The sequence below is a fragment of the Lethenteron reissneri genome, chromosome 37, assembly GCF_015708825.2.
Source record: "Lethenteron reissneri isolate LAM-NWPU_2019-01 chromosome 37, ASM1570882v1, whole genome shotgun sequence".
Lineage (NCBI taxonomy): Eukaryota > Metazoa > Chordata > Hyperoartia > Petromyzontiformes > Petromyzontidae > Lethenteron > Lethenteron reissneri.
This window is the reverse complement of record NC_083815.1, coordinates 2,651,316-2,666,681: the sequence shown is the minus strand read 5'-3', so window position 1 is coordinate 2,666,681 and position 15,366 is coordinate 2,651,316. Positions and strand designations below refer to the sequence as shown.

Below are 15,366 nucleotides of genomic sequence, written 5' to 3'. Positions count from 1 at the left end.
GGATATAGGAGTCGTGACCTTTGAATGACAATACCAGACCCATGCCGAATCGTTTGTTACGGACGTACCGAAACGGACCAGTACGCACGAGTTACGTTACCCGTGCGCTGCTCGCCCATTCACGGCTCGATCAGTACGAGCCTTTGAACGTGGGGTGGTGCACTGCTCACTCACGACCTAACACTAACCTATTAAGTGGAAAAACATAAACCCAATAACAACAAACGTCATCTGGCAGATAAGTACCTTGGCAGTGTGCCCTGGGCTTATGCGACATGAGTGTGAGGTTTTAATAATGAAAAATACTTTTAAATTAGCCGTGTGCCCCATTATAGCACCCTAGCGATGTCATTGCGCCGTCGGTCCAATACGGTTTCATTTGCCAACATGGTGACTTTACCACAGCTTTAAGGCAGAGCGCCGGACCATCATTTTAAAGCATTTTTTCCTGATAAATAAAGCTTCAAACTGTGTCACACGGCCCAAAAGCCGCAGCCGAGGTGTGCATCCACAAGATCCGAGCAATTTGTTTGTTGGGTCCTATCGTCCTCCACTTGGCACCCCTTTCAGGGAAAGCCGATGAACTGAGCGCTGAGCCAGTACTGCCGAGACGCTATGATCAACTCCAGGCAGCTGCTGTCTGTGATTAAACCGTATTCTCAAGTGCTGTGAGTTGATGATCTCAGTTGAGTCACCAATGACTGCATAACATAACGCTCCACATTAAACTTGGTTCTCCACTTAATTTATGACTCCCATTCGACAAACAATGCTCTTAATGTGGGTGGGAAGGTGCTGCCCTCTAATGCGTAGACCCAGTCACTTTAAAGAGATCTCAGAAGTAGCTCTGTATGATATCCGCTTTCGCGGGCCATTCTCCAACACGAAGGGCGAGATCCACATGGACATGATGCGGATAGCACAATCAGCATTTAATCATCGTCATTGATAAAGGAGAGGCAGTGAGACTCGCAGGCAATCACACAGGCCATGGTCATAAGCCTGGGTCTGCCCTACCCCTGAATAGGCTCTAGAGCGCAATGCTCAAGACAGACCGAGGACTCCCCCAGGTTCTAATGATGTTTGCAGCGGCGTCGACTGCTGGCCGTACCTGCAGGCAGGCCACACCAATGCCCACAGCGCCGATGATGAGCAGGTGGTCGGACAGGAACTTCTCCAGCTTGGTGATGCAGCCGCCCTGCTCAGCACGCACACGCGCACACACACACACACAACCACATGAGCGCAGAAACAAAATCACATGTGCGCAGATACGTACACTTGCATAATCGATGCTGGATAGCGCTCCGGTGGCCAACCACCATGCAAACAAACAGGTGTTAATATGACTATGAGACCCCTCACCGCCAACACATTCCACAAGGAGTGACTAACCCCATATCTGCATTTGTCATAAACATGCTAAATTCCTCTGTTGATATGTAAACTCCTTTGTCAAGGCTCTCTGCTCCTCCCACCCAGCTTAAAATACGCTGCCAAGCTTAGCAGTGTTCATTAGGACGCTGTCTTTCCGAAAGCTCTGTTCTTCACCTGAGGACGGCTGCTTGCGTTGTGGCCGAAACGTCGTGAGAATTTCGATTTAAAGCTTTCGTGACTGCAGGGATTCATCTTCTTGGTTCTTTCGGTAAAGTCACGTAGAAGGCAAGTAATAAAATAATAAAAATAAAACATAATAAAACAATTCTCACGACGTTTCGGCCACAACGCAAGCAGCCGTCCTCAGGTGAAAACCAGGTCCGTCGAGGCGACAGAGTCTGAATGAAACAGCACACGAGCTTGGAGCATATATATAAGCTGGGCGCATTGACAAAGGAATTTGCATATTAAAAGGAATTTAGCATATTTATGGGAAATGCAGGAATGTGATTAGTACTGCATATGCATGTGCATTATGCAGGATTAACAGCATCAAAGGGAGCTGCAGTTACTGCTGCTGCTGCAATTGCTGCTGCCGCAGCCACCGCTGCTGCAGCAGTTGCTGCTGCTGCAGTTTCTGCTGCTGCTGCAGTTGCTGCTGCTGCTGCAGTTGCTGCTGCTGCTGCACTTGCTGCTGCTGCTGCACTTGCTGCTGCTGCTGCAGTTGCTGCCTTATCCATTTTAATATAACACTATGTATTATTCTACCCACCCTAATGTGTATCATACTGCTATATGTTTACTGTACAATTACGACACCATACATTACTCTGCACACTGCACCATGCCAGTGAGTGGAACGCGGTCTGAAAGTCACCGTTAACGTGAACACAATCAGTTAAGATCCGAAATGGTTTATTACGTCCTTCCAATGATTGCTAAGCCAGAATCCATCTTCTCGGTTGAAATTGTCTCTGTGTTTGTATATGTGGATCGCCTCATGAACGAATCTCTCATGATAGCCAGATGGCTTGCAGAGAACCTCTGTCTTGGAGAAGTCAATGTCATGTGAGCCCACTGAATTGTAACAGTGATCTGCCACGGCTGAGGTGTTTGTCCTACCGTGTTTCAGGTCTGCCTTATGTTCACGGATGCGGTCCGAGACATGTCGTTTGGTTTCTCCAATGTAACTGCTACCACAGAGGCAACTTAGTTTGTAGACGCCAGGGTACTGTATGTCTGGAACCACATCTTTTACAGACGGGACCAGATCACGGATTTTATGTACTGTGTTGAATCGGACCTGGATCTTGTGTTTAATCAAGATTTTGGAGATCTTTTTTGTGACCCCAGCAATGTAGGGTAAGGTGATGGTCTTGAAAGGCTCCTCAACAGGATCCTTCTTGATGGTTGGAGTGATGGCTTTGCGGATTGTGTAGTCGGAGTAACCATTAGCCTTAAGAGCTTGGCGTACGTGTTTGAGTTCACTGGAAATGTGTTCATGGTCGGAGATGCATTGGGCTCTATGATATAGAGTCTTGATGAGGGAATTCTTCTGGGATGGATGGTGGTGGGAATCCGGTTTTAGATAAGCATCCGTGTGGGTGGCTTTCCTGTAGACAGAGTGGCTCATTGAACCATCAGGTCTCCTTTTGATTAGGACATCCAAAAAGGGTAGCTTGCCATCATTTTCGACTTCCATGGTGAATCTGATGGCTGGGTGTATGGAATTGATGTGGTCGAGAAATTGGTCTAGAGCAGGCCGGCCATGTGGCCAGATGACAAAAGTGTCGTCTACATACCTCTTCCATAAGGTCGGGCGTAGAGTGGCAGTCTGGATGGCGTCTGTCTCAAATTTCTCCATGAAGATGTTGGCTACAACCGGAGATAGGGGGGAGCCCATTGTATTATGTTTTATTTATATTATTCTATTATTTCCCTTCTACGTGACTTTACCAAAAGAACCAAGAACAGGTGTTAATGACTGCAGGGGGATAGGCGGTGGGCAAGCGGTTCCCACAGCCAGCAGGGCGTGGAGGAGGGGGTGGGGGGGCCTCGTCCAGAGCGTGCCGTACCACCACCACCACCACGACTAGCCCTCTTATGGACAGGCGCGTGCGGCAAGCGGCCGGCGTAGCGGTGCGACCGAGCGGAACCGCGGCATCGCGCACCTCCACGTTGTAGATGTTGGACGGGTGCGTGCGCTTGCCGCAGCTGGGCGTGCGCGTCTTGCAGCACGAGTCCGGCACGAGGCGGTCGTTGCTCGCCGCCGAGCGGATGTAGCGACTGCTCGCCCAGTCCTGGTAGTTCTTGCTGCCGCAGCACTTGAACTGTGGAAGGGGAGGGGGAGGCAGATTGCGATGCCGCAGCACGGCGACGCGACGATGTTATTGTACCGATGCGAGGTCCCCCGCTAATCGTATCGCCCGTTTTTATAGAATACCGCCATATCGCGATCGCCGCTGCGCATTTATTTTTTAGCCGAAAAAAACAAAGAATCGCTAATTAATGTTGTGAGTAAATACATCCAATTAGTCGTTCGCAAAAACATTTTTTGGGAACGATTGACAGCGCGGCAACTTGTTATCCGCGTCCCAACCCTGTGCAGAAACATCACGCGCCAGGCGGCCCCAGTCGAGCACTGAACAGTTGCAGCCGTAACGAACCACAGATATCTGTACATAGAACGCACGCGCGCGCACACACTGCCGACCACTTTTACTAAATTGATGAAAAACATCGTAACGCCACTGACCGCTTCGATCATTCGCCGGCAGAAGTGCAGACTTGCACCACGGGGCTACTCCTGAAGCCGTTTACCGGCCCACACAACGACCTCTCGACGTGGACGTATAAACGCTGCTGAACAACTCCCAAACATACGAAAGAAAACGCGTCCATCTATGTCTAAGGGTCTCCGTGTAAGTCTATGCGAGTCTATGAGTCTATGTAAGACTACGCAAGTCTATGGGTCTCTATGTATATCTATGAATCACACAGTACCACCCCACTGCACTCTTCCATCATTCACCAGCAGCGTTGGAGATTTTCGCTGCCAAGCTACTCCCGAAGCTGTCCACCGGCTGCTATAAATTTCCACGTGATGACAAGCCACTTCGTTGGGCTCTCATTTGTGATAGCCAGGCCGCTTCTGAAAAAGAGCTACGTAGCTCAGTGGACCTTACCTGGAAAAAATAAAATAAAATAAATGTATAAAACTCATAAACATTGTCGATCGACTTCCCAAAAATTATGATGAGCAAGAACGCTCCGCTGCTCGCTCACCTCCTGCTGCAGCTTGTCCACGGCGGACGTGACGCGGTCCTGCTGGTCCTGCTGGTAGTTCTCCACCATGGTGCTGTTCAGGTGTTGGTGAAGCTCCAAGCTCAGCTGATCACGGCCATGTCGGCGACGTCGAAACCACAGACGGAGACACAAACGACAAAGAGAACCAACGCCGTTTCAGCCTCGCTGGGGACGGCCGGGGGTAAACGTTGTCGGCAAAGCCACATTGCTATCGGTGTTGCCCGCTACGCCGATACCGACAAGAGGACTTCTCCCTCCCCTCTCCACCGAGAGTCAATGAATTTGTCCACAATTCGTTGTCGTGATTCGATGCGAAATTTGATTAAAATAAAAAATGTCGGCCGGTTTGTATTGTACAACTCGTTTTCTTTCGTCTGCTCGGTCGTGTTCGTTTCTGTCGTCCAGAGGTAAACCTTGCGTATGGCGTCCAGCAATGGTACGCAACTGATTCTATCTCACACGCACACGCGCTCGCGGTTACATGCATGTATCGTGAGCGTGACAATCGATTTAAATAAATTAACTGAACGATCCTGTCATGTCTAATAATGAATCTACTCCTGCTAAAAGAAAAACACAGCTATAATATCTTGTGTCACTAAAAGGACGAAGAGATATCGGAAGTTGGGTAAAAAGTGACCAAGTTAAAATATGAACCGGACTCCCTGACAGCCTTCGGCAGAGAGTTCCACAGTCCAGGTGCTACTAATTTCTTTACAACTGCTTTTGTGTATAGTTTGTTGTCCTTCCCCCGCATCTCCCATGAACATGGTTGGCTACGTACGGTTCCAAAGAAGTTCAACATACATGCGTACATACATAGAAGGGAAGGCCTAATCACCCATGAGCTTGAGCTTCGTTCTGTCGATGCAGAGGGTGCCACGGTGGGGAGATGTTAATTAGTGTGCCTGGTTTACAGGAGGTTGTGGGTTCGATCTGGACCCTGACGCCTGCTGTATATTTGGAGTTTGCGTCTCTCTCTCCCCGTGACAGCGTGGATTTTTCTCTGGGTCCTCCAATTTTTCCCTCCACTATTAGAAACATGTGTGAAGAGCATTTGGCTGCTAGAAATTTCCACAAAAGCCACTTCATTGGGCCATCATTTGTGGCCAGGTCACTTCTGAAAAAGAGCCGTATAGCTGAGTGGGCTTTACCTGGTAAAATAAAAATCTTTAAATAGTTTATCGTTTAATCCAAGTCCACCGAGCTCAGAGTTCTTTCTAGGTTTGAAGTTTTCGTGACTGCAAGGATCCACACTCTTTGGTTCTTTCGGTAAAGTCACGTAGATGAAAAATGAAAATAATAAAATCACTATTCACTACAGTGATTTTGCTGTGGCTGTTCCACCTGATGACGGAAGCTTGTGTTGCCTCCGAAACGTCAAAATTTTGTTTTGTTTTTTGTTTTCCATCTACGTGACTTTACCGAAAGAACCTCAGAGTTCTTGTTGGAGCTGTAGGGGCACAGCAGCAACACTCTCCAATGTACAGATGTGCGAGATCATTCAGGGCCTTTAAAAGTTAGAAGGCCCTTGAAATCAATGCAGAGTTTAACCGGCAACCAGGGAAGTGATGCACGAACAGACAGGGGTGACATGTTCACCTGCTGGTGGTAGATGTAGGCGAGGACTCCGGCAATGATCTCCAGCAGGAAGATGAGCAGCAGCAGGATGAAGTACTGCACGCACACAAGAAGACGCGGACAAAGATCGAGTTTATTTTTTATTTAACCGGGCAACAAGTCAAGAAGACAGGACGAGTGTCGTTCGTGGGAAGTGACCGAGCTCACCAAAGTGATAAAATCTAAATAAATATAAAGGTAAAATTGAGTGAGATCGCGATCTAACCCAAAAAACGTCTACTTCGAATATTGGTCGCGAAAGCCTACGTGGCTAAACTGTTAAATCAAATTCCTTGCAGTGTAAATGAGCTTTGGCAGATACCTCCAGATTGACACACACCACACCAGGTACTCATTTTAAGGCTGAGTCGACTTACAGGAGACCGAGGACTAGTTCAGATATCACTCGGCACTTGTATAAGCCACGGCCGGGAATTAAATTCAAGGCCGCCAGATCCATAACGCAGTGCACTAACCACTCTACTGCCGCTCGCCACACACACACATCAGGGTAAAAGATAACCCTGTATAGCCTTAACACTCACAGGCTGGCATGGTGAAGTATGTTAAAAAAAAACCCATGTCTGACGTGACATGCAGAGGAGGGAGGCCTTTATCCAGCAAGTAAATTTACAGTAAATATGGATTTTCATGGCTTTGTGAGAACACCTCAAATTTGAGCACGAACCTCGGTTTTACTGTGCCCACTCTTATTGAAACAAAGCACACATGGTCATGGACTTGATTACTGCTCAATGGTGAAGACATTAAACCGCCAACCATATCTCAGTCCCAAGCACTCTCCCTCTCTCCCTTCCATCCCTGCCTCTGCCATCACCACCACCACCCCCCCTCCCTTGCAAGAATGCAGGTTGTTGTTTGTAAAAAAAAAATCTGTTTTATCAGCTTCCAGAGAGGGTCCTGGCAAACTGTCAGAAAGCACAACGGACCGGTTTGCCGGGGCGATGGTGCGTAGCGATCCGGCAGGCGACCTCCCAACGGAGCTCAAACTCAACGAGCACCAACTTGCCACTTGTGCTGCTTAACAGCCGCAGGAAGGCCAGCGCTTTAATGATGCTTGTTTACGTAAAGAAAGCTTTGCCCGAAGTCTCGAGACAATTCTACGGGAGGGCTACGCTTTTAAATGGTTGTTTGTTGTGTATATCTTATAGCCCCCCAGCTGTACCAAATTAGAAAATTGCAATTGGCATTACACATTGCAGCAATAATTGCCCACTACTGGCAGACTAATGCTCGTTTGCATCTTATAACCTGGTAGATGTGTCACTAGATTTGTATAACATTATTGACATACAGCGCACAGGGTGCACGTTAATTTATGGAGCGCCTCCTAATCCAGCAATTTCTGTATCCTGTATTTGTATCTGGGAGAAAATCTGCAGTGGCCATAAAAATAAACACGTATGAGAAACATTTAACTGGTCTGAAACCGAGTTTCTGTACTGCCCCTTACTGCCACGCAGGCGGATGCTCACGAACACTCGCAGGCAAACGCACACAGGGTGGCTCCATTCTTTTACGCAATTCACAAACACCACCCCAAAACCGTTGCATCCGCGGCATCCGCCAGTCACTGCACCCAGCGTTACCGCAAGCGCAGCACGTGCATAAAGCGAGTCACAACGGCTTTGTCAGGCGAGAGGACGGAGAGACTGCGTTGGTTTGTAGGATAGAGCGATCCAACCTCGTGCCGAGCGGTTTGGTGAATTGTCACGATGTCGGGGTTGCAATTTGATATGACAATCCAATTCTTGAGCTTAACACCAAGGATCTTTGCAGTCAGTATTATGATTCATATTAGCTAAGTGTAGCATTCGATCGGGTGGGATGGAGGGACCTTGAGCCAGTCACCTGCCCTCAGGCCCACCGCTCCACTAACCGCTGGTTTAATGCGCAAGATCGCGATCGGACAATCCACGCATAGCTATGCGCCTAGCTGGCTGCGGAGCGGGGAGGAGAAGCTGCTGAAGGGAGTGCTGCGATGGAGGAAGCGGTGCACCAGAGTGAATCAGCGGTGCCTCGCCCCTGGCCGGGCTGGCGCTTGTTACAGCCAGAGGGCGCGCGTGCCAACCGCGGACTTCAAAAGACAACAGGTGGCGCAAGTACCGGGAAACTATACTTCACCATGCTGGTCGATGCAAATTGGTGAAGTGAGGAGTGGGGCAGGACCGGTTCAGGTATGACTTGCTCCTCGCGTTAATGATAAACGTGGTCAGGAATCGAACTCAGGTCACAGAGTCTATTTTATCGAGTGAATGAAAAAGTTCGAGTTAAGAACCGTGAATGAAGACCCAGTTAACGAGCGTGGCGCAAGCGTGCGGAGAAACTCACCGCTTGGAGGAAGGCCTTACGCTCCTTGACGACGGCGCAGCATCCCAGCGCGCCCGTTACCATGACGACAGCCCCGGCGATCACCAGGATGTAAGCGGTGGCAGCGAAGGTGCTTGAGGCCAGCAGGCTGATGTAGTCGGCCTTCTCCACCAGCGTCCAGATGCCCACCGCCATCACCCCGCAGCCTGCCAGCTGCGTACAGGCGAGAGGGCATGACTGGTCACAGAAAACCGAATCAATTTCAAGGTCGCGCTCACCACCTTCAAAGACCATCCTTGGATTCGCCCCTACCTCCTCTACCCTCTCATCTCACTCTATCACCCTCCGCGCACCACCCTACCAACGTGGAAGGATATGACAGCCTTCATGCTGCCCACTCTGTTAAGTGAGAATTCGCGATTAACGCCACCAACCCGGCAGCCAAACCTCGATCGACGATCTCCCGGCCTCCAGAGAAACAACTTCCTGACCTCTCCCCCCTCTCGTCTCACTCCACTGCCCTCCACGAACTCTCCACTCCAGCAACCAAATCCCCCAGTTACCCTTCGTTCAGTGGGAAGTCATTCATTCATCTCTGCTGCCACCATTGTCAGGAACGTTTTCTCGCCAGCCATCTGTGCTGCCGGGTCTGTCCCTGTTCAAGTCCAGGCTGGAAACATTCCTCTTCTCCTCTGCCGATGACTGACCGCCTCTTTCTCTCCATAACGTATACATTGGCCATTGAATATGCACGGCGTTCTGAGGTGTGGTAGAATGTAGATGCCAATATTGCGGAGATATGAGCAAGCACAGAAACCACTTTCTGTGACTTTGTCACAGGACATGTCAATGCCCGTCGCTGGATTAGATGTGATTATTGTGCTCACATGCCCCTGTTCGCAATGCGGCATTTAAATGCAGCCGGCAATAAAGTGGTGTTGTTGATCATAGGAAAGAGTGTGGGAATTGAAGTAGAGGGTCGTAAACACCTTAGTGTGGAGTGATGTGTGAGACACAGCGGAGATGTGGACACTGGAAACTCTGGAGAAGTGGGTATAGTGTGAAATGGAGAAAAAAATATCGGTGGGATGGCAAGTGAGAGAAACTAAGAAGGAAGGAAAAAAAGTCGAATTCAGAAAAGACAAATTATCTGGATTGCACATATGGTCAGAGAAGAAGGCTTTCGGTTTAAGCTTAAAGTTATCGGTTAGCGGGTGAGCGAGCGAATGGGTAAGTGGGCGAGCAGTTGAGCGGGTGAGCAGGTGAGCGGTTGAGCAAGTGAACAAGAGTGGTTGAGTAGCAGAATGAGCAGATGAGTTGCTGAGCGAGTGAACGGGTGAGAAAGTGAGCGAGTGCGCAGGCGATCAGGCGAACGAGCAAGTGAACGGGTAAGCAGGCCAGGAGCATCCCCTCACCCAGAAGATGAAGTTGAATATGAAGAGCAGATACTTGAGGCAGACAGTGCCACACGCATTCCCCCCATCCTTGTCCTCGTAGTTCTTCGCCCCGGCCATGATGCTCGCTGTCCTCCCAACCGGTCAACTCCTGCTGCCGGACAGAGGGGGCACCAAAATAAACACATTGAAAGCAAAAAACAGGTGGTTTTCATCACCTTGGGTCAAGCAACGGGCATATCTGTGGAACTCGGGTTCAGATCAATGAAAGCACACAAGCATAGTTTCCCCTCCGCCCCGCCCCCCCTGGCTGAGAGAGCAAACACCTGCAAGTCATCGCAAACGATCCCCCGTGCTGCTCCTCGGCTCACCGGCATGCCGGAATGCTGCTCGGCTCCAAAGTGCGAACGAGAACATTTTTTTGACGTTCTAAAAAAAAAATTGTTTTTAATAAATCATAACTCCGACGAACGGAGTCAAAAGCCGCGACGCCGATTCAACCGCGCCGCCCACCGCACGCGGGTCCGTGCTCGCTCTGCTCGGACGCCACCGTTTTTAATAACTTGCAGCATTCACACAACGATCAGAGCTGTGAAGGTGCAGCTTCGAACCTTGAGTTATGTGACAAGTCCAGAGCGGGTATTTTAATACATCGCCGAACGATTACATGAATGTACTGTAAAATGTTTTCACGCTTTTAAAACTTAGGTTGAAATCATTCATCTTGATTTGAAGCTTTCGTGACTGCAGGAATCCATACTCTTTGGTTCTTTCGGTAAAGTCACGTAGGTAGAATACAATAGCCACTTCCACAGCCTCAGGCAGACCATCTCTAGCCCCGCCCTCTCTTACCCTGAGGCTGCACCCATCTCAAGCCGACATAAGACCTCGTTTCAGTAGCTTTCTCCCTCTCACCTGAAGACGGTCGCTTGTGCTGTGATCGAAACGTCGTGATGTATTATTTTTTCTACCTATGTGAATTTACCGAAAGAACCAAAGAGTATTGAAATCGTTAATTCATTCGCTTTGTCTGTCTGTCCGTGCCATGTTGGCGCAATGACTCAAAAAATTCCAATGTGAAAAATAACTTTGGTATAAAGTTGTGTTGCTGTTTGAGACTTACCCGATCCAAAACTGGCAAAAATTTATCAAACATGGCCACAATATGAAACAAAACCCAGCGCTAAGAGAATTATTTAAATCAGTTCTAAAAGCAGGCACCTCCACTCGCACTGTTCTCCCGGTGGCGTAATTACGTAACTTCATCTCGTTGTGTGGCTCAAGATATAATACAAGGTTATACTGGTAGGAACCACCTGGTTCCACCAGCCCACAGGGGGTTATTGTGTCCGTCTGTCGTGCATCCAAAAATGGGCTGGGTGGGTGGGGAGGGTGGGGGGTGGGAGGGGTGGTGCTGGGTGGGGAGGGGCTGGTCACCCCGTGGTGCCCTTATAAAAAACTCAACGTTTAACCTACTCACGCCGGCTTGTGCCCGCCCTCACAGTCGGGCATATTTGCGGAATACACCACGCCGCCGTTGACCCTGACCATTGACCGAGCAACCCAACGTTCCTACCAGCTCCCTCCGCAGGAATGTGTTCATTGCCAATGACTTACGTCCGAGAACAAAATCACACTGGAGAGTTTAACAGAAATCCACGCAATTTGCGTGGATTTCAGTCTCTTGTTTTAAATGTGATGCTGTACTCTTCCGCGCAGAGTGGTCTGGTCGTTAATCTAGAACTGCCTTCGACACTGTCCACGGACGACAGGGCCCACAATCCCAATGTGACTTTGTCGATCAACTGCAAACACTTCAATATCCCGAATCCAAAGAGGGCCAAAACTCGAAGCACAAGTACCTGATACGGCTGTCCGACATGAGTTTCAGAGGATACTCGTGAAAATTAAGTCGATTGAAAGCTTGTGGAGTCACTGAAGTCACAGTGCTCAACTAAAATCCCACCGCTTGCACATCAATACCATTCAAAATGTCACTTCAGTGATGTCACCAGAGTACGATCTTTAAAGACAGGTTAAACTCCCTTGTATTTTTTAACTAATCTTCAAACAGCCAAGGCTATGTGTCTACAAAATAAAAGCTGTTTGTTTTTCGTGTTGAAAACCTTGACATACATCACCTCTTTTGCAAAGAAGAGGTACAGTAGTTGCGTCGGTATATTTCTGTAAATTAAAAATGAATGCTAATAATACTTGCCAGCCTTCTTTTGTCAATCCACTGCTGGATGAAAGCCCAGCCCTCATGCTATAATGATCATGGGGCTATTTAAGCATACTTCACCACGCTGGTCAGTGCAAGTTGGCGAAGGCAGGGAGCAACAGCTATGCGAGCACAGAAGTAGAGTACAACAGATTATTTTGTGTGGATGCCCTCTGCTGACCAACAACGGAAGATTCGAAATATAAAAATGGGTATCATTCCTGTCGAGTCGACGTGGAAGAGTAGACCAAAAACCCTCTACAGTTTTCTCTAGTGGAGGCCCTTTTGCCAGCAGCGATGTGAGCAAGTGGTTACAAGGCCCGCACCTTTACTTTTTACCCATACTAGGTGCCAACCACAGCAGGCATGCAAATCTGCCACTTGTCTCTTTGGGTCATGGGCCGTGTCATCACTGGGCCCGGGATACGGTGAAGATGTGGGTAGAAGCGGTCTTGGCACAACGCCATCCAACACACCACCCGCCCTCCTACCGCCACCACCACCACAACAACCAGCACCACCACGACCACCTGCTCCCCTCCCCACCGCCTGCCACCACCATGCTGTCACCGCTAAAGCATCCGCCTGCCGATAATGGAGGCGGGGCGTGTTCCAACATTCGAGCAGAGGGGTCCCCTCCCCTCCTCATATCCCCAGGCCGCGCAGAGCACAAGAGCTCAATGAGAGCCGGCAAAAACAAGAGCCGAGGGCGGGGAATGCCATCCTCCCGAAATATCAAAGAGTCAAAAGTGCGATCGTAAATGCGAGCCGAATTCCCCGACTGCTGAAAACCATGTGTGTGCCCTGCCGGCTGGGCACACGTGCCCTCTGGCAAGCAGCGTTAGTCACAGACAAAAGGGGGCACACCAGATGCTGTGGTACTGTACGTATTAGTGCGTGTTAAGATCGGCCTCTATGGAGGAGACTTGTGAAGGACGCTGCTGGGCTGTTGGAGGCGGTCGGCCTCCAACAATAACGGAGGGCAGAGGAGCGACGCTCGCAACAATCAGCGGAGCGCAGGGTGGCAAAAACGCACAACCCTTGGCACAGTCGGGAGCACGGGTGGTGCATCCGTCAGTCATTTCGGTCAACCCAAAACACCTTGATCTGCCCGTGACCTCCCGTCAGCAAGCCTTCGACACTTCAATTGGCCTCAAAGTGCACCTAGCCTGGCACGAGCGCTGCGGTGACGTCGCCGCCACTCAGTGACATGATGTTAATCGTGTACACTTGAGATGCGTTGCCAATTGTCATATTCAACCAAAAAAAATATAGAAAATCACGTTTAAACATGAACTTTAAGATGATTCCAGACCGCCTCGATGCTCATTCGAGCAGAACATCGCTCTGACTAGTGACCTTAGCTACGGATGGGAATAAAATTTAGGTTACCGGATTCGTGGCAGCCTGTGAGCCTCTGTGCCAAGCAAATAATGTAAACATTCATTGTCATAACCGATGCCATAGTGGTTGTTCCATGTGTTTGCCATAGGTCTCCCATTGCAAAAGAGACGTGTTGACTCAATGAGTATTCACTGGTTATCGACAGGGCTAACAGATTTGAGCCGTGCGTGTGTACATGTATATACAGTGCAGCGACACTCGTTGATTAAGCCAAGGGTTTGTCCGTTACCCCACTGCTAGCGAAAGAGGAGCTATTCATATGCCAATTCAAAAACTGGCTACGAGAAAGCTTGAAAGAAAAAAAGTACTTCTCAACAGTCTCCATGCTGTGCGATCTCCATCTCTCTGCCCTCCAGTCATGCGCGATGAGAAAGGGCCACTGCTGGAAACGTCACCCGTTACGCATTTTTTTTTTCACCTTAAGGCCACAGTGCTGCTTGACGATTGTGATGACCGATCAATTATTATTCGTTTTGTATCTGTGCTTGTGCGCCGCCGCCACCACAGGCCAAATAACGTGGGTGCAGTTCGATACTGCACGGCGCTGGACTGGGTCTGTGGGCAGAGAAGCGAGACCTTTAAGGAAGTGAATGGGTCGGGGCTCGTAAAAGAAAAAAAAAATTCCAAAGCAACACAGGAACGGCTGAGCTCATATTGGAATGAGCCGGATGGGATTAATGACTCACTCAAATATAACGCCCTCCCACACACAGCGTGTGCTTGACTGTTTTGAGCGTGTGCTGGTACGTAGTGGAACGTAGCGGGAACCAGCGACTCGCGCTCAGAGCGATGATGAACTTGGCGACTTGGGTTCGACTCCTGGCCACGGATGACATCAGTGGAAATTGGAAGCGGAACCTGTCCTGCGTTCTCTGCAGGTTAATTGTGATTTAATTGTGTACAATATCCGCTGCGGTGTGTCAACACCAGCACTGGGAAAACAGAGGCAGCTGGGTAAGGTGGTAACAGCACCCTTGTGTGCCATGCCAACCGGTGCTCGACAACAGCTCTTGCTACCAACAGTCTATGGAGGCTACACAGGGAATCTTTCTCTTTGTCCTATGTGAGGTAGAGCCCTCAATCTGAATCAGCGCTCTGCATATCACGTAGGTCGTGAAATAGGTAATGGCAAAGGTGCAGCCTTGCAAGTTATTTGGCACACCGATGATGCTGGTGACAAGGCCTCCACGAGAGGAAGCTCTCAAGAACCTATCCCAGAGGGTATTATGGCACATATTTTGGAAGAGGTGGAAGTAGCCACACTTTACGCCATCACACAAGGCATGCCGATCAACTAACTGTGGAGCCATTTATGCTCCTGGATGGGCAGAGGAGGGCGATTTAAGGTGCTCACTTTATCTCAATTGGTGCATCGGGATATCGAATCGAACCGTCGACATCTGGATTACAAGTCTAAACGTGCTGACCGTTACACAACGGGACATTCATTCCATTGAATGTGTTCATTCATTAACTGAGATCATGTGTACGCGTGCGTGTCCAATGTGGGGAGCGGTAGTAAAGCGGTTAGCGTGCTGCGCTACAAACCCGACGACCCGGGTTCGATTCCAGCTCACGATCAACTCCAGTGACGATTATCGGAACCGGTCCTGGGCCTCTCCTAGATCGACTCAGCCTCAAATGAGTACTTGGTGCGGTATGTAAACATCGCAACTGAGGAGACAAAGGCGGTCGGGCGTGGTGCTGGTCACC

The 15,366-nt window shown here is 49.4% G+C and overlaps 1 protein-coding gene across 4 annotated transcripts in view; it reads right to left on the bottom strand.

Annotated features, from left to right (window-relative positions):
- The window catches only part of LOC133351520 (CD151 antigen-like), a 32,539-nt gene that overhangs the window by 7,663 nt on the left and 9,510 nt on the right, over nucleotides 1-15,366 (bottom strand). For 2 of the 4 annotated variants that reach the window (XM_061566790.1, XM_061566792.1), the window contains exons 2-7: nucleotides 10,050-10,179; nucleotides 8,656-8,847; nucleotides 6,286-6,360; nucleotides 4,663-4,767; nucleotides 3,549-3,707; nucleotides 1,112-1,198 (exon numbers count right to left, since the gene is read on the bottom strand). In XM_061566790.1, the coding sequence (XP_061422774.1) occupies nucleotides 1,112-1,198; nucleotides 3,549-3,707; nucleotides 4,663-4,767; nucleotides 6,286-6,360; nucleotides 8,656-8,847; nucleotides 10,050-10,148 (717 nt within the window). In that variant the 5' untranslated portion in view covers nucleotides 10,149-10,179. Of the gene's footprint in view, nucleotides 1-1,111; nucleotides 1,199-3,548; nucleotides 3,708-4,662; nucleotides 4,768-6,285; nucleotides 6,361-8,655; nucleotides 8,848-10,049; nucleotides 10,183-15,366 lie in introns of all 4 variants that reach the window. The other 2 variants (XM_061566793.1, XM_061566789.1) reach the window with 1 other exon arrangement.